The 21210-nt window shown below is 32.1% G+C and overlaps 1 protein-coding gene across 1 annotated transcript in view; it reads left to right on the top strand.

Annotated features, from left to right (window-relative positions):
* Positions 1-21210, top strand: part of LOC118197423 (uncharacterized) — a 235726-nt gene that overhangs the window by 185019 nt on the left and 29497 nt on the right. Inside the window, exons 60-67 of the mRNA XM_085820180.1 lie at positions 194-344; positions 2470-2755; positions 5187-5282; positions 8304-8504; positions 9855-9997; positions 15183-15243; positions 15338-15634; positions 19977-20124. Of these exons, the coding sequence (XP_085676306.1) occupies positions 194-344; positions 2470-2755; positions 5187-5282; positions 8304-8504; positions 9855-9997; positions 15183-15243; positions 15338-15634; positions 19977-20124 (1383 nt within the window). The remainder of the gene's footprint in view (positions 1-193; positions 345-2469; positions 2756-5186; positions 5283-8303; positions 8505-9854; positions 9998-15182; positions 15244-15337; positions 15635-19976; positions 20125-21210) is intronic.

The raw sequence follows: 21210 nt of genomic DNA, 5'->3' as shown, positions 1-21210 counted from the left end.
ATTTTGGTTTTCTTTTATTTATTCATTTTACAATTGACATAATAATTATCACATTTACACATGTTACAAGAACATCGGTTTTACATATCATTTGTTATTACCCGCGCACGAGCTTGGAATATATTAGAGTAACGTCATTATTGTACAGATAGAACTATGAATGTACTAGAAATATGATATCACCTTCTTGCAGGTTTTTCTTACTCTCTGCCGATTAGAAGACGCAAAGGAAGCTCACAAATCCGATTATGCCTCTGACATCAGCCCTTTCTTCCTGAAGAACCCAAATGACATCCCTTCTTTCAGTTTAAACAAAGATGAATGCCACAAAGATTGTATCACATGTAAGTATAGTTGGCATTTATGTAAATATGTGTGCTTATTTTCTGTTTATATTCTTGATACAATTTGTTGAAATATATATTATGCAATTCCATGTAAGTTTTCATATATTGTTGATAGTAGAAACAGTCATGGGACATTCGAATCTTCGCTGCCACCCCAGCATCCCGTCATTTGAGTCTTTTGAATTCAGACCTCAAAATCAAAAACCAAACCATTAAACATTTTAACCAAAACATTTGAAAGATTTATTTTATTGACAACCAGTAGAATTATTCATTAGAAACGAAAATGATTGTTGCACTTTTAATGACTCATCTTTATTATATTGTGGCCGCCATGAGTTACATTTTTATATTATCTGGAGAGAATTTAGAGTTCCTGTTTAGTGCTTATTTATATTAACTCGAAAAATCTTTCCTTCTCTATACTTGCTTCAATTGTTTAAAAAATTCTGAGTAAACTATAACAAACTAAATTGCTATTCAAATATTTTTTACCGAATTGTATTGATAAAATGAATATCACGATTCAAGAAATTTAATCATTAACCTCATTTATTGAATTTTATTCGTGTCTAAAATACATTTGCATTTTTAAAAAACTGCATTCTTCAACTTATTTTTCATTGAAAGCATTTTCAAACTATGCTTTACTTAAAATCTGTTGTTATTTTTTTCTTCTTATTGTTATTCTTATATGAAGGATTCGAGAAGTTCGAAGATTCGGATTTAATCTTAAAAGATTCCTAAAGAGGTTTCTAACTAGAGATGTCCCACCTCCAAGTACTCTTTACAAACTGTTTCTAAATCTTTCCGAAGATATTTTCTAGTCTTTTCAAATTTTTGGATTATTACGTTATGTTACATTGCAGTTTCGTTACTTCCCATTTATCATTCGTACTACTTGAAAAGTTGATTGCCATTACGCGCATAATCTTCAATATAGGATAATCTTATATATAATAATAAGTTCTTCACTACATCAAACGACTTTGCAAATAGCTTGGAAAAATATGAGGTGTTTGATTTTTTTTTTTTACCAAATTTATTCTAGTTATAAAAGCTTAACAAACTGACCGATTTAAATATAATAAATACTCATTTTGGTAATTTATCATGCCGCACCACTTTGTCAATTATCCGCCTGGTCAGAAAACCAAATCCGCCTGAGTTTAGAAGCCTGTAAGAAAATGTTACTGTTTTAGAACGCGAGTATTATCCCGTGGCAAAATGGAAATCGATGTCATCTCACTTCCCGGAAATAATGGTAGCAAGTCTTGCACGCAAGAGTCGAAACAAGGCATAGATAAGCTTTGTATAACAAAGTTTTTACATTGTTAATGATTTCAGAGGTCTCTATGTCGTGTTCCTTTGCTATTCAATTCTATCGAGAAATTCTACAGCTAGTTCGAATTTTATACATTACAGGATTAGGAAAAGTATGTTTTCACTCTTGCATGTTTTGATCATAGATTTACCGGAAAAAAATATCTGATGTTATAATTATTGTTGTTGTTGACTAATGCTCATTTGTCTGACCTATAGTCAGCCCAAGCGCACGGAATTCTTTGTGGCAAGGAGCGCAAGATACGCTTGTCGCTGGCAATATGCTTGAGTACCTTACAGGTAACAGTGCAATTTAGCTCAGTTCCGCCCCCAATTTTGAGGAAGAGCCTACCGGGGGAGGACAGGACCGAGCGTCTCCCACCTTCTTTCCCTACCACAAACTCCAGAGAGGACTTTCGGCTCGCCGCATATTTAGAGTGTCCCCATGCCGCACGGACACAATACATTTACAAATATCCATGCCTTCTCGTCATCCATGCCATTCGAACCCAGGCCCTTCGGCACGACAGTCAGAGATACTAACCACTATATCGATTGGTAGACTGTTATAATTATATTTAACAAAAAGAAAATGTGACAGAAAAAGATACGTCGCTTACTCTTACCTTCTTCCCCCCCCACACACACACAAAAAAACACTTTATGACGTAGTTTTAGAATTTTCTAACATTGAAATCTTTTATAATTTAAAAACGTTGTGCAATATTATTGCTTATTATATTACTAGTAATAATCATCAGTTCAGTTGATCACTTTTTCGCTCTTTACATTTCCGTAGCATTTTCTGTTGAAATGTCTGCAAAGGATAAATCCTCAGAGAAAGAACAATTTCTTGAAGGCGCCGCTTTGAAATTCAGTCAGTTGAAATCCCTGGTTAAGAAAAGGTACTGGCACACGAAAAGAAACTGGAAGGCCTTGACATCTAGTATTCTGATGCCTTGCCTATTCATAGCACTCGCAATGGCCCTGGCCGTTGGGAAACCTCAGAAGAAGCCTGATCCCTCCATTGAATTAAAGCCTTCCTTGTATTCATCGCATGGACAAAAAGCTGTTTCATTTTTTGCGTAAGTATGACAGGCTCTTTTTTAATACAGCGATTGCTTGTTTTTTAATCATACCGAAGGCAAGTACTTCATACAGAAAAAACTACACTGATTTTTTTCCTTGTTTATAACTTTAAAAAGTCTTTAGTTATCTATTTCCAAATTTTTTTATCCCGAAATTATTTATTTTTTCCCCTTTTCTTTTCTTTCTCGATAAACCATACTCCGGTTATAATTCCAAAACCATCACAAAATCAAAATCTCTTTTGTAGAAACCCGAATCCGAAGTCCTCCCTGATTTTCTAAATCATTCGGTCTTCTCCGCAAGCAAGCGAGCTCTTGTTGTTGAAAGATTTGAAATACGTTTTAACAGAAAATTTTTATTCATTTCGAAACGCAGTATGTGCTTTTATTTTCACAGCATTAGGATTTCAAGATAATGTGCGTAGTGGTTTACTAATGTAAATAAATATATGATTAAACGTTTAGATTTCTTGGCTTTAATTATGTTTCAGCCTTTTGCTGTATTAAAATTATTAACGAAATGTGTACACAATACGTCCGCGTTGTTTTTATTGTTATGTCCTACGATTCGTTAAGATTCCTTTAAAAAAACAGATCAGATGAAGAAGATAACTGAAAACTTTATTTCAGATTGAGAAGAGAGTAGCTTTTACAATAAAGGAAAAATAATTTTTACGTTTGATTCGTTGAACAGCTGGTACAATATAGGTGCATATCAACCTGAACGGTCCAGTCGATGGAGTTATCTGATTGCGGTAAATGGAACTGTATGCTGTGTGAACTATCTTTTGTTTCTGTGTGTGCAGCGGTGGTATGTGATATAGTTGCGAAACAGAGAAATAATTTCTAGTAACCACGTGTACGATGTATGCGGTTTTTTATGATATGCAATGCTTACATTTAGCATCAAATAATGAACATAGACTGCTTTCTCTACGCCTTTAGCATATATGCATTATTTTGCACTGAACCTTGGCACAGGTAACAATGTACTATTTCATTTACTGCTTCATGTATACCGAATTAACAACCAATACTAATTTTCTAATTCATATACAATAATTTGCCAATATACCTCCATGTAAAGCATGTTTACTAATCCGATATACTTAAATTTACACAGCAAACCTTGTATATAAAACAATATGCTGTTTGTTGTTCATCTTGTAATTAAAAATATTACTATTCAATACATTACCCATGCAGTGCAATATATTAATCATATATAATACAATACACTAACCATACAATAAACTACATAAGTCATTCAATGCAATGCATTAGTTATGCATTAAAACATACTAGCTGTATGTACGATATATTGAATGTGTGGTATATAAACTTCATGCCGCTCGCATTAACCAATATCCATGAATTTCACATTTATGGAGCATGTGGCGAACGTTCTTAGTCTGAGATATGAATGCTCTGGGAGGCACTTGCATAGTAAACAGCACACTATGACATTATTGAGGCAGTGTGTTTATGTTCTAAATGTACATTTTCTTTTCTTCTTGTATGACATTAAGTTAATGTCCTTATCAAATTTTATTAAAATATGTCCATTACTTTTGTAGTTGTCCACACCTTTTGTAAAAAATCAGCTGAATGATTATTGATTTGATACGCAAGGATATTTTTTCAGGAGACTTTTGCTATAATTCTCCTTCCCGTACGCTTTCATCTATATCAAAAAACGAAGCACCAAGATCATGATAAAACTTTGTACTAACATAAACACTGTAATATTGAAAAATGTATGAAAATTTATCTAAGGTTATCATATTTGACAGTTTTATGAAGCTCCTCGAAGATGAAATTTCAGTATATAAACAGAATATAGTTATATAAACACTGATTTTAGATAAAAGTCACAGCTCATCCACTCTGAAATTACATCCCAGAAACGCAACAAAAATATTGAATATTAATACTGTAATACGGTTTCTACAATAAATCGTTCAGTATTCTTCTGATATCTCATTTTAAATGATCGGATAACAGGAAGCTGTGAATCACTAGCATAGTTTGCGGGAGGGACATAACTTTCAAATTTAATATATTCTATTTGTCAGATCATCGGATTTATTTTTTAATAACTCAGCTTTTATTGCTTTAATTGCACGAATTTGATACCTGCCAGATAGAGAATGTTGCCACTTCTCTTGCGAGATATACTGGCTTTCAGCAATGCAAATGATGGACAAAATGGGCAAATAATGGGCATTAATGCAAATGATGGACAAATAATAAGTCTCGAACGATTTTGTCTTTTCTTCGTTTAATATGTGCAGAAATATATACACTCAATATTATATAACTTAGAAATATTCTTATTGCTTTAATTGAATGTCTAATTAAATATATACGGGCAATATTACATAAGATTAATGCGTTCAATAATATAAATTCCTTTTAACTTTTGCAGGTTCGAAGAACAACAACCTCGCCTTGGGACAGTTCTTCTGGATGCGTTGAAAGTTAATATGAGCGCTAAGCAAATTTGTAATCAAAAACACGCAGAGTAAGTTGTGCTTATTTTAACAAATTATTTATATGCATGTATATCATAAGACCGTAATTATTGAATAATGACGCCTTCTTACCGAACTTAAAAGATATAATATTTAAGAAAAATCTTTATTGCAACTGGTTTTTCGAAGTTAACTTTTATTAAGCTGGATCAGAATAATATGTTCCCGCATAAGTTTACTCCTTTAAGAGATTTGGTTTTCAAAATTTTAGCAGAAAAACTCAAATCATTTTTCCCCATATGAAGTTTCCCATTAAGTTGCTTCTTCTATGGAATGTAATTGCACGATACCAAAACTACATAATTTTATGAAATTAATCTCGTTTACTAAATATTGAAAATATGTATATAAAATCATGTTTTAAAGATCACATTTTCTCCGAATAGGAAATATTAAATTTTCCATTGATTGGTCGATTATTTATTTAACTGTCAAGCGATAGGAACTGTGTTTACTCATGTAACCAGAATATGAAATTTTTTGAATATTTCGTGAGGTTTTCGATTGATGTTGTTATTGTGACTAATCTCGCTTGCCTGATACCAGAACAAGCCCACGAAATTCATCGTGACAAGAAAGCAAGATTGCGCCTATCGTTGGCCTTTGGCTTAATTTAAGATTTTGCTAACCCTCTCCCATTTGCTAGAGAAGCACGTATCATTATCACTGCATGGCAGTTATTTTCTCTACCTCGTTTGAGACTGTAGTTCAAGTCAGTCTTTATTCGTGCGCTTTTCGCGAAGTGAAATACGCTAGATCGAAAATGATGTGAAAAAAGAAAACATTTTTTTTTTCCACTGAAACCAGTTAACGATAGCAGCGACGTTACCTGGTTACGAGGCAAGCTGGGTGATAAAAAAAAATTACCCTTAAATTGCCTATTTTAAAATAACTGACTACAGCATTTTCCTCCAAGTAGTCATTACAGTAGCATTAATGTGTTTGAGCTCTAACGAGTGTTGTTGCCAATCGCAGTGTGAACGAAAACTAAGGAAAACGTACTATCAAAGAAAGACGTCAACAGATCAGGAGGGCTCTGTGCTACAAAAGGTATGGATTGAACTTGACTACCGTTTGGATGTGGATCACGTGACTAGTGGGACAAACATAGAACATTTGCATAATAAGACATAGAACATTTGCAAAGAAAACCTGATGAATATTCGGTTGATTTTTGTTTATATACATATATATGACTTTATTGGAAAGATCAATTCAAATATATCCAAAACAATCCTATATATATAAATGTGTGTATGTGTGTGTGTACAACAATTATGTTAAAACTTTAAAAAATACAGTGTTTTAAAATCTAATAAATTATTTACAGTAGCTATTCATATCTGCGACTGCTGAATCTCACCCCAGAGAAGACTCATGGGTAAATCATAGGTGAAGTGTTAAAAAGGTTTCTTCTACAATGCTAATAGTAACTTTTAACACCAGCTTCCCGGTTACTTTTAATAAGCTTTCTCTCTTAACTAGTTAAATATTTTTTTCAATGCATTGTTCGAACAAGGTTTGGGGTCTTATTTGTTTTCATTTACTTTCTTCATTCCTTTCTTTGTTTTCCCACATTTTACATTTTGTGTAGTTGACAGTGATTATAGCCGACTTCTACACAAGCAGTCTAATAAATTATGGATTGCGAAAAACGTTTTCTGGTTTTTCAATTATTTTTAATTGCTTTCGAAAGTGCGCGTTCAGTGCCTCTCTTTGACATTGCCTAGACAGCATGCTTTTAAGTTATACTGGTTTTCGTTCATTTGAGCTATTGTTTTAGAAAGTAAACTTAAAACTGTATTACATTATTGATAGAAAAACGATTACCCAATATATAATACCAAATATGTGCAGTTTACTAATAATGTGCTAATTATGTCATTTATTTGCTAATTATGCCTTATTATTTCGATTTGGAGTAGGAAACCCAATCTAAAACTTCTGTAAATAATTCCAACAGCTTCGAAAATTGTCTAAATTCGAGTGACGAAATTAATTTATATGATCTTAGAAAAGCAAGAAACTTTTACGGAATTAAGGTAAGATCCTTCATGTCTTCCAACTTTTTATTTATTTATTAATTGCCAGTTATTTGAAGACTGACGTGGGTGCCACAGAATACTGGTTTTATAAAAAATTTATTAATAATTCGTTTTATATCAATCAATGTATCAAGGATAAATTAATAAAAAATAAATAAACACTTCTAAATAAGCGTCTTTATCTCTTAAATCTCTCAACTTATTAAATAATTACAAAGTGAGTAAACTTGAAAAATAGTTAATGATATTACATTCCGCTGAATAACAAGACTCTGGTAACTGACTATTTGCAAGGAAGATAAATTAAGAACAATTTAGATATGCGCGAAGCCACTTAGCTTGGTATTATCATTTTGTACTCAAGACAGCCGCTAAATAAAATCGAAACTTCTGTTCAAAAGAATTTCAAAAATAAAATTCTAGGACAACATCGAGAGGTGAATGGAAAAAACATCAGCATAGGAAAAAGATATTATTGCCAGAAGTTAATTGTGCGACTATGTATTTCAATTTTCTTTAAATTATTTCGCATAAGAACTAGACTTTGAAGAAAAATATGTAGATATGTAAGTTTTAAACATTTCCCGTCTTCTCTCAGTCTAATGCAGGCTTTTCTGTGCAGATGGTCTATTTCAAAACTAACTTCAGTTTAAATGAAAAATATAATTTCGTTCAAAATAAAAATCTTTCTAAAACACTTTAATTTCATACACGTAAAATATTTAAACGCAATTTTAATTTTGTGGACGCGAAATCTATTAGGAATTGCAATAAATCCTGTGAAAATTTCCTGACTGAATTCTAAGAGAAAAGCATAACTTGTGAAAATAAATCTTTCCGCCAAGTTCATTTATCATTCTGGCCCTTGAGAATGATTTTATAACAGAATTCTTCCGTATTTAAATACTTAAGTTAAGGAACGTATGTACTGCACGTTGCTAAAAAATGCATTTATTTTTCTCGCAGATGCCGACTGCATAGTGATATATATGATAGATCTACAATGGCTACACCAGGAAGTAGATGCTTGTGTGAAGCTGAATGTCCAACGGATCGACAAGAACCCAGCAGCTCGCTCTTAGCTCCTGATCAAACCCTCTACAATGTATCTGGGCTTGATGTTCCCAGATATCTTCTTAATAGCTACCTTCAGTTCAATGAAAGAAGGTATTCCATATTGTAATATTGATGAAAATATATTTTTATTCCGATTTGTATGTCTAAAGCGATTCTACGCCTCGAATTTTCTTCTACTCTTCAACTCTTTATACCATTTCAGTACTATTATTGCTTTCTAGAAAATACTGTCCTATACGTGTTTTCTGGAAGCTTCGAAAATGCTATGAAATTTGTAAAAAATGGCCATGTGTCGCAAACTTGGGGACAAAAATTTGCCACCAGGAATCAGTAGAAGTTAAATCTTTATTTGCGCTTCTCTTTAAGCTATTTTTACAATATTGATGTCTGTTTTTGCAGAATCATAAGTACTAAAGATAAGAAAACAAATGCAATCAATGAAAACAATTTATTAAATATTACAGCAAAATAAGCAACGAATTAACATAGGATCACAATTAAAATATTCTAAGAAAAATAACATAAACAAAATTAAATTCAGAATAATTAAAAATATATCAAATTCAATATGCAATAAAATATGCATAAAATAAACGCAGATAGTTACGTTAATTACAGCCATGTCCTCGGAAGCCAGCTAATCTTATTATTTATTGTTTAATTTCTCCTAATTCTAAAACTATTGTTATACATTTTAATGCAAATATTTGCACTTATTTATTTATATATTAATCTACTATGCCTCTGTACTCGTTTGTATTGATTTATGCATTTACTTAATATATATTATGGTAATTTTAAGTACATGTATTGTTTGTTTTATGTAATATTTCATTTCTGGCTTTTAACTGCATTTGTAACGTTTACTTACTTTATTAGTTTGTAAATGGCACTGTAATTGTAATAATAATTTAGAGCAGAAATATCAGCTACAGATACATAGTGGGCCTCGACGCAAATCTGGAAGCCTCCACGACAGATTTTCAAGACCTTAGTAGAAGATTCTGGAAGTGCACCTTTTAGAAATGGCATAAATAAGAGACTACAAAGGAGCCAAATCAGCTGATAAATTTTAAACCTCGTTTTAGGCCTGTATGTTGTTTGAGTTCATTACATTCATGATTTGTCATTTGTCCTGACAGCGATTTTTTAATTTGCCATATTCGACATGGGTTAGAGATAACCTTGGCTTATTTTTTTAGTTTCCCTAAAACGTTTTCAGCCTCTCCACATGGCATATCTAAAAACTATTACCCCTCAAGCGGAAAGAAGGAATTTTTAAGTTTTTTATCTTCATTTAGCTTGGTTATTTCAGATTTTGAAAACTCTGTAGCACATAAAAAGTGATCGATGTTTTGTAATCTTGTTGATACACTCGTGTTAACATTTTCAGGTATATATTTCAGGATAACTCATATTAACATTTGTTTCATGTTTCAGATATGGCGGCTGGAGTATGAAAAAGGAAAGTGATGAAGTGATAACGAAAGTATGGTTCGAAAACAGTGGCTACCATTCAGCTCCTTCGTATTTGAATACTCTTAATAATGCCATACTAAAGAACAGCACTGGAAAAGACTTCAGTGAGTTTTTATTTGGAATACTTATTACTTAAGGGAGGGAAGTTTAAAAACTCTAGGAAAGCGCTTATATGTTGAAAAGGGAAATGAAATTTGCATTCTGCATTTAAGATTTTTTTTAGGCTAAGATTTTATAGTTCCCATTTTAAATATTTTTTTAAACAATGATAACAATTTAAATATTATATGCTTAATTCTTTGCTACTATAATTTAATTATCTTGATTTAGTTTCAATTCAATTATTCCACTAGAATTGAACCTTACTGTTTTTCGTTAGAACCTGACATAGGTTTCTTACTTTTTTAGTTTTCATTGCATTGCAAGTTTATGTTGCAATTCTGGAACAATAGACTGCGTTTCAAAATATTTTTTTTTTTACTTTCCGTGACTTGAATTTTTATTTGTAAATAAAAAAATTTTAGTTTAATAAATTTAAAAATAAATATGCTCCATTGAACTGCAGTAATAATTATTTGCTCAGTGTCCAGTTTTACAGTTCAATTTAAAGATTTAAGTAAAATTTTTACCAGGTTACTATAAAAATATTTTTCTCCAAAATGTTTCTTTTTCAGCTTTTAAACTTAAAGAAAGAAACTGAAAATTCATTTAATTCATTGTTTATGATCTTTACATTTGTTCTCATTGCTTAAGATATAAAGTTTTCACATTATTTCCTTATTATTATATTATTCAGAACTTTATTTTGTTGACAAATAATGTCTTGAAAAACCGTATTAGGGATTCTAAAAGGAACACTTTTCGAGTTTCAATTTTTTTATTTAATTAGTGGCATTTTCTGGGTATATTTTATGAACTTTCATAATTCTTAAAAGGAAGTTTATTACAGTTTACACTAAAGGCATTCAAATAGCATAATTTTTATCGAATATTCTACATGCAGAAATGAACCCTTTTCTCTTTTTATTTCCTTGTATGAAGTAAAGGAAGTATTGTAATTCCGGGTATCCTAATTCAACGAAAATATCCATTTTGACCGCTATCGAATGCAATTTAACAATGTTTTTGCTTGACATCTGTACGTAAAGACATAATAATGACTCTTTTTCCCCAATCAAATTATAAAAATGATTTAAAATGGATTCAGAAGAGATTTGTTTCCCGTGGCGTCTGTACGTACGCGTATGTACGTACGAATGTATCTCACACAACTCAAAAACGAGTAGTCTCAGAACGTTGAAATTGTGTATATAGGACTGCTATAACATGTAGTTGTGCACCTCCCTTTTTGGATGCAATCAGCCTCACCAAAAGTATATATGTGACAACCTCAAAATTAACATTAAAAATTGGGCCTCCTCTGCTAAATTCATCTGTTCTCCCAAATTCGAGATCTTTCCATGTTACATAATGTATCAATGCAGATACCTTCTGCCCAATCAAATAATTGTAAACCAAAACTTTCTCTAACTCGGAACTGAAACTTTTCCGATTCCCTCCCTTCTACCCCTGAAGAACTGCGACACTCTTCCCTTTTTCGTTTACGCTTTCCTGCTAGCAACACGCTACTTTTCGATGCTGCTGCTTATTTGCCAAAGATGATGTCGTACTTTAAAATGAATTTTGTTGTATTCTACTATAATTAAGAAATATCTTGTCTGCAGAAAGATGGTTGCATATACGTAAAAAAATAAAGATTGTAATTCTTCGAGCTCAGTTGTGCTAAATGCGTCATCATGCTTTTACACTCTGTCCTACCTTCAAGCCACTATGGTCTTCACAGCCATCTACGCAATATCGAAAGATGTTAAAAATTCCAATTTTTTCTACTCATTAGGAATCATTGCACACACACACACACATACATATATATATATACCCACTCTGTTACTTGGATCAGTTTTTTTTATTCTTATATGTTGGTAAATTGCGCATTTTTTGCTTTAAAAATGATTGAATTATGTTGTTCTTATCTTTCGGGTAAGATTTTATGCCTTTAGTTAATTTGCATGCAATATTTGTAGAATTACGAACAATTTAAAAATTGTTTAAGTGCGGCTGAGCCTAATTTTTTTACCATAGCAGCCATATTTGTTTACATTTGAAACTTAGCAGAATAGTAAATAGTGAATGAATTCTTTCTGCACCTTCAGTGTCTTTTTGCCGAGTGGGACTAAGAGGAAACTTTTATTTTTGTGCACCGAAAAATCTTCTTGTCTGCTGCCTGAATTGCTTGTTTTCACGCAGAAACTCTATAATTTTGATTTTTGTAAAAATGATTTTTTTAATTGTTTTAACTGCACGTGGTGTTTTATGTTTTTCTATATTTTTCAATTTTTAATGAAAATAGTTTGTGTTTTTATATATTTTTGCCTTGCCGCGAAGCGAGAACTGAATTAATTGAACGAGAAGTATATCTATAATGAAATTCAAGGAAATAAAAGTGTTTCATATTAGCAGCAAATATTGTCGCCAGTCTGTCTCGGACAGAAGAGAATGTTTACGAGTAGCGCATGCGCATTAGGCAAGCGGCGCTGAATAGTCTTTGAAAAACTGTTTCTTTTATATTTGTTTAATTTCTTTTATACAACGTTTATATTTATTATAGTATTTGAATAGAATATGTTGCACCGATTAGACAAGTTTTCAGGTGATATAATTTTTGTGCATTCTGAGTTATATTCTGAGTTATGATTATTGGTTGAATTTTACATAGTTACGGAGAAATTTGGATTTTATTGTTATTAATTTCATTTCTTTCATGTGGATTTGGTTCTAAATTACTTTTTTGTCTATAATTGATTACGTTTTATATATATGTGTGTGTGTGTATATATATATACGTAAAAAAGCAAATTTAAAGTTAAAATGTGCAAACATATAAAAGAATTAATTTTCGAACTAATTTACAATATCATTTAAATTCAGATTGCGTAAGTAAATCAAGTGCAAAACCAAAATATGAAAATAAATTCACCAATTTAGCAAATTAAAATTAATCTAAAATTTTTTTTTAAATGCATAAGTGAATGACTGTTGAGCAGGCAGGAGACAGACTTATCAAGGGGAAGTTGCCTCCTAACCTAACTCTTCAATCATTCAATTCGTGTTTCGTCATTCATGCAGCAAGGGTAAAAGTCAAAACCAAAAGTAGTGAAGAATGTCCAAAAAGAAATACCAACTAAGTGGTAACTTGAGTAATTAGCAATTAAAATTAAAGTTATAAAGGAAAATACCAATAATGAAGTATTTTGAGATATATATATACGTTTAATACCTGCCGATTGCAATTAAAAAGGAGGCATGCAACTAGATGTTATAACAATTCCATATGCAGTAAGACCCCGCTTAACGCGGGGGATCCGTTCCATCAAAGTAGAGCGTAATGCGAAACAGCGCTAAACGAGGCTATCTTAACATGTAAATAATGTAGTTAGGGGAAGATGGATAGAAAATTGGTTAGGTATTAAATTTAATAATGTTTTTTTTAATAAAAATAAAACCAAACATTTATTTCTTACAAAAATAAAAACAATATAAAGGAATATATTTATAAAAACAAATAAAATTCTAAGCCAGTCAAATCATTCAGTCTATTCTGTGTTTCCAATTTTCTGCCTTTTTTTTTTTCAAGAAGGCATTATGATAGATTGGCTTAATGGCATATTGCGTTCAATTTCGTCGTCAATCCATATAGACAGTCGTTTTTCCACTTCCTCTATAATGTTATTTCTAGAACGGGTAATTCTAGTTGCAGAACTTGACGTAGTTGCAGTTGCCGATGACAGTATTTTTTCTTTATTCTTAAGAATTGTCCTTATTGTTGAAGTTGCCAAATTCAATACAGCACTAATTTGAGATTGACTCTCACCAGAATCTAATCTTTAATCACTTGCATTTTAGTTTCCAGTGAAATGCTTTTTCTGGTTGCTTTCTTTTCTTGTTTTTTATTATCACCCATGATAAAAACTAAAGATCATAATATTTGTCACTGTATTAATCGTTATAGTATTATGTAAATTTATACTTACAATAATGTCAACAAATGTTTCAAATGATAAAAATGCTTCCGTACAGCACCTCACCGCACCAAACAAGAAACATAACTACAAAGTTTCGGATATGTTATTTGGAAACCTACCGCTACGCACAATTTCGAGGAATCCCCGTAGTTCACGTTGCGAGCAATTTCGGGGAATCCCGAGGTTGAAATAAAAGAGCGTTGAACCGAAACAGCGCTAAACGAAACAGCGTTAAGCGGGGTCTTACTGTACAAAACTTCAACGTACTCTGGCTAATCGTTTTTGAGTTATGCAAGTTGCATACATGCCTACATACGTATGTACAGACGTCACAAAAAAAATCCCTTCTGGATTCATTTTAAATCCCTTTTACAATTCGTTTCGGAAAAAATAGTCCTTTATTCTGTGCGTACGTAAGATGTCACTCAAAAAAAATCGTCGATATGGATTCGGAGACGGTCAAAATTTATGTTTCTTTTGAAATACGATACCCAGATTTTTTCCTGATTACAATAAATTCTTTACTTTATATAAGAAAACTCGATATAGGCTAAAATCAGTATTTTCGCTATCTCTGCTATCAGTTACCTTAGAATTCGTCAGAGTTTTAATTCTTCCACAATAAAATTCAAAATTTTATACCTGCAATTTTTTATTTCTTTGACATCAAACATTCAAGAACATCTCAGAGAGCACGATTAACTTATGTAAACTTGATAGCTCACACGGTTCATGTAATTACAGAATAAGTTCGGGTAAATTTAGCAGCTGGAGGGAAACAGTTTGCAGATAGTCAGAAGTTACTGCCAAAAGTTCTTTCGTAACTATTTCGAAAACTTTGTTCTTATATTTGTAATTTAATATGCATTCTGGTTTAATTCTGGTTTAATTCTGGTTAATAAATTCTGGTTTAATATGCATTCTGGTTGCTGTGTTTCAAGTGTAATATTAACAACCAAAATTTTATAGTGAATTTCTAACTTTTTATAGCTGATTTAGAGCCTGTTCTAGATGTTTTCCTGAGACAAATGTCTCATTTTCCTCACTTTATTCCCCGCTCTGAATTCTACAACGCTACATTATATTTGTTGACTTGAAATACCCATTAAAATTGCTAATGAAAATTAAATGTTGTGTCGTTTATTATGCAAAATAATGCAATACATTGTGAAATATAAATGATTTGAGAAATAAAATATATTTCTAGATATTCGAACATGGAGCCATCCACTTCGACTGAGCGTGGAACAACTCGGCAGAGAAACTTTGTGAGTATTCGACTTCGGTCTTTATGTCTGTACAAAAACCAACCTAATTCTGAACTCAATTTCGAATCATCAAATGCTCTCATTCGCTTAATAGGCTTCAAAGGCTTGGAGAAGTTGGAATTGCCTTCGTGTTCCTCATTGGATTATCGCTGGTCCCATCCACGTTTGCAGTCTACGTCGTCGGAGAGCGAGAATCGGAGCAAAAGCGTCTACAAATGGTGACTGGGGCCCTGGGCCCTTTGATGTACTGGGGCTCAGCTCTGCTGTGGGATCTCACTATTGTTTTAGTCACCAGCCTTATATCGGCTGCCATTGTGGGAGCTTTTGCCTTGCCGGCGTTTTACCAGCGAGAAAACTTCAGAGCTGTGTATGCCCTGATCTTCCTTTATGGGTAAGAATCTTTGAAATTTTAATTTCTTACCCCAAGAAAGCTATGATATATACACAGTGCATCTACAAAGCTCTAGAACACAGTTTATAACTGTTGAAGGAAACAATTTTATCACTATTGAGCCTTCTATACGCTTTCTTTCTAATACTCGATTCCAAGCAAATGGGCTAGGTGCATGAGTATTTTCGTAGTTTTCCCCATGTGTAACATGTATGTACCAATTTCCCTTAGAAATTCCTCCACGAAGGCATCCATTCCCTTCGGCAGATAGCCTTAATGTTCTTTGCCAAAATCAACTAAACCAAACAAGCCAACTTTCTAATATTATATATATATTATATGTGTATCTTATTAAGTTTACAGTCCTTTTAGATGACTCAAGTCACTGGTAAAATCAGGCTTTCATTCTTTCGTTGTGCTTCTAGAATTTCTGAAATCTCTTAAAATCTATCCTTCAAAACGATTTTTCATTTTAGGAAACGAAAATAAGATAAGAAATGGTCCAAGATAGGGAGTTAGGGAATGATTAAGAAGAGTTGAAACATTTCTCAGGAATCAACTGATAAAAGATAGCTGAATATGTGAAGAAAATTTACTATTGCTTTGTTTTTGAACCTATATACATTAATAGAAAAAAATCTGTCTTAAAATTTTATAGATGCATTGCATAAGAATCCGTTATACAAGGAACGAATTTAGAAAACTATTAGTACATTTTTCAGATGACTGGTATACTTCTAATTTTAAACAAATCAAAAACAAGGAAATTGTAAGCCAGTGTTCTTTTAATTAAAATTAAGCTATTCTTGCCACTTTGAATAAAATTTCTGTGGTTATGTATTATGCGATCTACTACTTTAAGATATTATTCAGTTTTTCAGATCGTGGCATTAAAACTGATTGCTATTTTAATCGTTTTTCCCCCGCCATTTCATCGCACCTTCGAATTTAAAAATAGCATTTCAGTTGAGCCATCTAAAAAATAAATTAAAACTAAAAGTGGTAGATCACATACTATGTGAAAAACTTCTCTATAATAATCACTAACAGTTTTAAAGGCTTTTGTATAGATGGAAAACATCAGAAAACATTATGAGCCATCATGTTCAGAACCAAAATTTATTGATAGTCTCAGAAATAATGGTAACTTTCTCAGAGGTGGCCGCCTATAAAAAATGCTCGCTACGAAAAGCTTCTTTACACTTACTATTTTCTCAAGTCTAATTTAACTTTAACAACCTCCTACAAGATAATAATATAAAGTTTTTGCCGTAGACAATTAATAATAGCAGTTTCCTTAAATTAAGAAAAAATCAGAAATATCATAATAAACAAAAGGTTTGAAGAAACAAAAAATAACAACGAACCTTTGTAACCTTTTGAACAAAAGGTTACAAAGGTTTGAAGGAATATGAAATAATTGAGTAGCTTTAAAGATGGATTTATAATATCTTTTAAGATAAATAACTTTTATTGAACATTTTCTTTCAAAAACCCAACTTTGAGTATCCAAATTCTTAAAGGTTAACGTCAAATAATCGAACCATATCGTGAAACGACATGTCCTGACACTATAGAAGTCAAAACTCTTATCAAATAATAACTCCGATCAACATTGCAAAACAAACCGAAACTTCATAAGCAATACCAGAGCATACCAATAGTTGATAATTTGTCAGTCACTCATTTACTAGCGGCATTTGGTATAGAGGAAAGGCTTCCAATTATACCGAACTCCTAAAAACTTGCAAAAAGTCTGCACATGGTATACTTAAATCATTGTCTATACTTCTTTAAGTTGTCCAGCTTAATTAAACTAGCATCTGAACTCAAATACTGCAGTGAATTTTGATCCAGAACATAGAGCCTAACACCGGTTTTCCCCTTCTTAGGTAGGTTATGTGTTCTTTGTTCTTATCAGCTGGCGGTTAACGTTAGTATCATTTTTCCAAAATGTACAAGACATATCCATACAGATTTAAATCTAGAAATCGAGATAATCAAGCCATGTCCAGATGTAGTCTTCTCTTAAAGGTATTACTTCATTACTCCAACTAAGTGCAGGTGAGAGGCATCATTTCGTTAATATGGATATTTCTTCTCTTCAAGCTGCATAACTACATACTTACCTATAGGTCCCATTGTGAAGACTTTTCTCCTTCCTAACCGCGTGCCTGCGTGGTGTCCGGTTAGAAGTCGGAAGATCTGGAATTGAATCCCAGCGAAGGAATCTTTGATTTTTCATGTTTTCTACTTCAAAATAACATTACACCATGACCTCTAATTTTTTAACACTTGTTTTCATTTGTAAGCTCACATAAGTAGAGGTGTTACGCAGCACCCCATGATAGATGTACTGGAACTGTTATGCTTGTGATATGTAAAATTTTAATTTGCTTCGCTGATTCATAAAATGAAACAAAATAGTTTTGTGCCTTTATGAAGCTTGCTTTTCTTTAAGTTAAAATCGATCTTCACAAAAGTTCTGGTATATTTATGTGGAAGATGCCTTCTTGTACGTTTCTGCTTTGAACGCTGAATGTCTCGCATAATAATGCCATTATTTTTATGACGAAGAACACGTACGCAGATGTGTTTTTGTGAATCTAAAAGAGTTCGGTAATATTATATCAAACTCTCTTAGATTACCTTCCAAGGTATTTTCTCTCTCCTTTCCGCATGCCTTCGTGGTGTAATTGGAGGCGTACTCGACGCGTATTTGATAAGTACAGGGTTCGAGTCCGGCGATCGCACTGCGGATATCCTCAGTTTTCCTGACATCGAAAAATTCTAAATGACTCTACAAGTGGTGCCCGAATTAAAAGGTGGTGGATAATAATTCGTCACCACCAGGATTTGGCGATTGCGTCCCATAATCAACAGTCGCCCTTTAAAAGGGGAAGTATATAAGGAATTTCCTCCCTCCTCTCGAAATGCATTGTGATGTAACTGGAAGCATACTCGAAGGATATTCGAGAGGTCCAGGTTCCAATCCCAGCGAGGGTATTGCACATTTTTCACGTCTTCTGCTTCAAAATAGGCTAATGACTCTATAATCTTATAATTACCCCAATATAACAATCATAGCAGTTTCTTTAAAGAATCTTAATCTGCCGGTTCGTTTCAAATTCTTTTCATATTGAATAATGCCTCGTATCCAACATATTGGATTCACCTATGAACAACACTATGAATTCTATTTTAGTCATCGGGCAAATCACGTGAATATGTACCTAAATCAGCCATCCTCCCGTATGATGTCAGGTAATTAGTAAAGTGTTTGCAAAAATTTGTACGAATAAATTACAGAATAGAATCATTTGAAATCACAGTCTACCCAAATAACAGAAAAATCCGAAAAACTGGATTGTCTTTTTATCTGTGAGATTAATTGTAATGCAAATAAAGAAATTTTGTTGGTTTCGTTTATCATATTTTATTTAAATGAAGATTTTCTTGGAAAAAAAATTAAATATTGTTATATCCATAAAACATGATATAAAACGCACTTTTTGGGGGAGGCACTAAATAAAATATGCTCAATCAAAATAAAATAGTGAAATTGATTTTTTATTTTTGTAGAATCTTAAGACTAAATAAATAATTTTGAGCTTATTTTTTCTGTACTTATTTTTTTTAAGAAAGGAAAACGTTATTTCCTGTTTGAGTAAAACAAAACGCTAGCCTATTTCTCTTCATTGAAATTAAAATAAGTAGTTATTTTTTTATAAATATAAAATAATAATATGTGAGAAATAATGTTAAACCGATGTAAAATAATGCTACGATATCCTTTTGTATTATGTTTAAGTTAATGAAAAAGTAATAGCACGCACGTAAAATATCAACAAAGTTAATTTTATTTGGCTAGAAAGAACAAGTTAAGGAAAAAGTAATAGCAGGCACGTAAAATATCAACAAAGTTAATTTTATGTTAATTTTATTTGGCTAGAAAGAACAATAAGATATCCAGATAACTTAAATTCTAGATAACTAGAATCCGGATGAACGGAGTTCTGCTGTACTAATTTTTAAAATTTATATTTATTACCACAATAATTCCATTCAGAAAATAAAATTTATCGTGCTTTTGAGAACGCAGAATAACTTTACTTTGCGAGTATATAAATCCCTCTGCTTTCAGACTTAAATTCCAGTCTTAAATGTCTGTTTCGTTTGGAGCAAAAGAATATTCTACTGAGAATTGAGCGGAAAGCCAAACAAAGAGGAAAATAATGCTGTTTTTTAATGTATTAGTGTTTCCAGGAAGTTAAAATATCATTCAAATCTCTGAAAATCAAAACTGGCTACTGATCAGACTTTTATCTGTTTTTTCTCATAGATGGGCCACAACGCCTCTGACTTACCTCTGCAGCCGTTTTTTCCACGAGGGCAGTCTAGCTTTCATGGTTATTTTCACAAGTCACCTCTTCGTGGGACTCGTTATAATGATGGCGCTCGTTAGCTTGCGTATGATCAGCATATCGAAGGTAAGACTTTATTACATATCTACTGAATTGTTTCTTTCCAAAGAAGTATACAGCTTTTAAAGAGAGCAGAATACAACTCCTAGAAAGATTCAAAAATGAACCAGATTATTATAAATGAAACATTCCAAGTCCGTTGTTGTTGTGACTTATCTCACTTGTCTGATAGTAACATCAGAACAAGCCCACGAACTTCATCGTGGCAGATTGCGTCTGTCGGCAAGAGCTTTGAGCATCATACAGGAGCACCAAGCATTGTGAGCACATCGAATTTTGGTTAAGTATACTCATATTTGTTTCGAAAAATTTATAAAAATTACTAAAAAATACAAATTTAAAAAATAAATAAGAAAATATCCACGAATTTTATTTTAATTGAACCTAGATTTCGAACTGTGAAAAAAGAAATAAGTTTAATTAAAAAAAAGATATATAGATATATATATCTTTTTTGTATGAAATTCTTTCTTTTCTACCAAATTCTTCTTTTCTATAAAAAAACTTTGAGGAGCCAAATTTTTAGAGCTAATTTTTTAAAATCTATTCGTCCAATATTTACACTTGGCATAATTTGAGTAGTAGAATCGAAGCATGGAAAAAAATCGATATGTCATTTTCAGAAAAAGTCCGATTTTGTGTCAGAATACCTATGTTAGAGCAATGCTATATAAAAATCTAATACATATTCCAAGTCAAGCTTTCGAGATATGAAAAAGTTAAATATTAAATTTCATCAATCGGCCCAGTAGAACGGGAGACGTAGATCTGTCCCACACTAGCATTACAATCTAGAAACAGCAATTAAAAAGAAACACAGAAATTCACTTCAAAAATGAATTATTATCATAATATTTAAAAAAACAATAACTTTCCATATTCAAAGGAGAGCTTAGAATGACTTAATAATAACCGCAGAAAAGAGATTAGAGGGGAATATGTATTGCATCCAACATGCGCTGGAGTCCGGCAATTTTTAGAGAACAAAAGACGACACTCAAAAAAATGTTGCAATGGCAAATAAACTTCACAACGTAATGAATGATAAATACAAGAAATATATTGGCTAGAAATTATTATAAACAAGCTAAC

The sequence above is a fragment of the Stegodyphus dumicola genome, chromosome 7, assembly GCF_044657685.1.
Source record: "Stegodyphus dumicola isolate Sdum_Otavi_A_Nest chromosome 7, ASM4465768v1".
In the NCBI taxonomy this organism is placed as follows: Eukaryota; Metazoa; Arthropoda; class Arachnida; order Araneae; family Eresidae; genus Stegodyphus; species Stegodyphus dumicola.
This window is presented reverse-complemented; position numbering and strand designations above follow the sequence as displayed.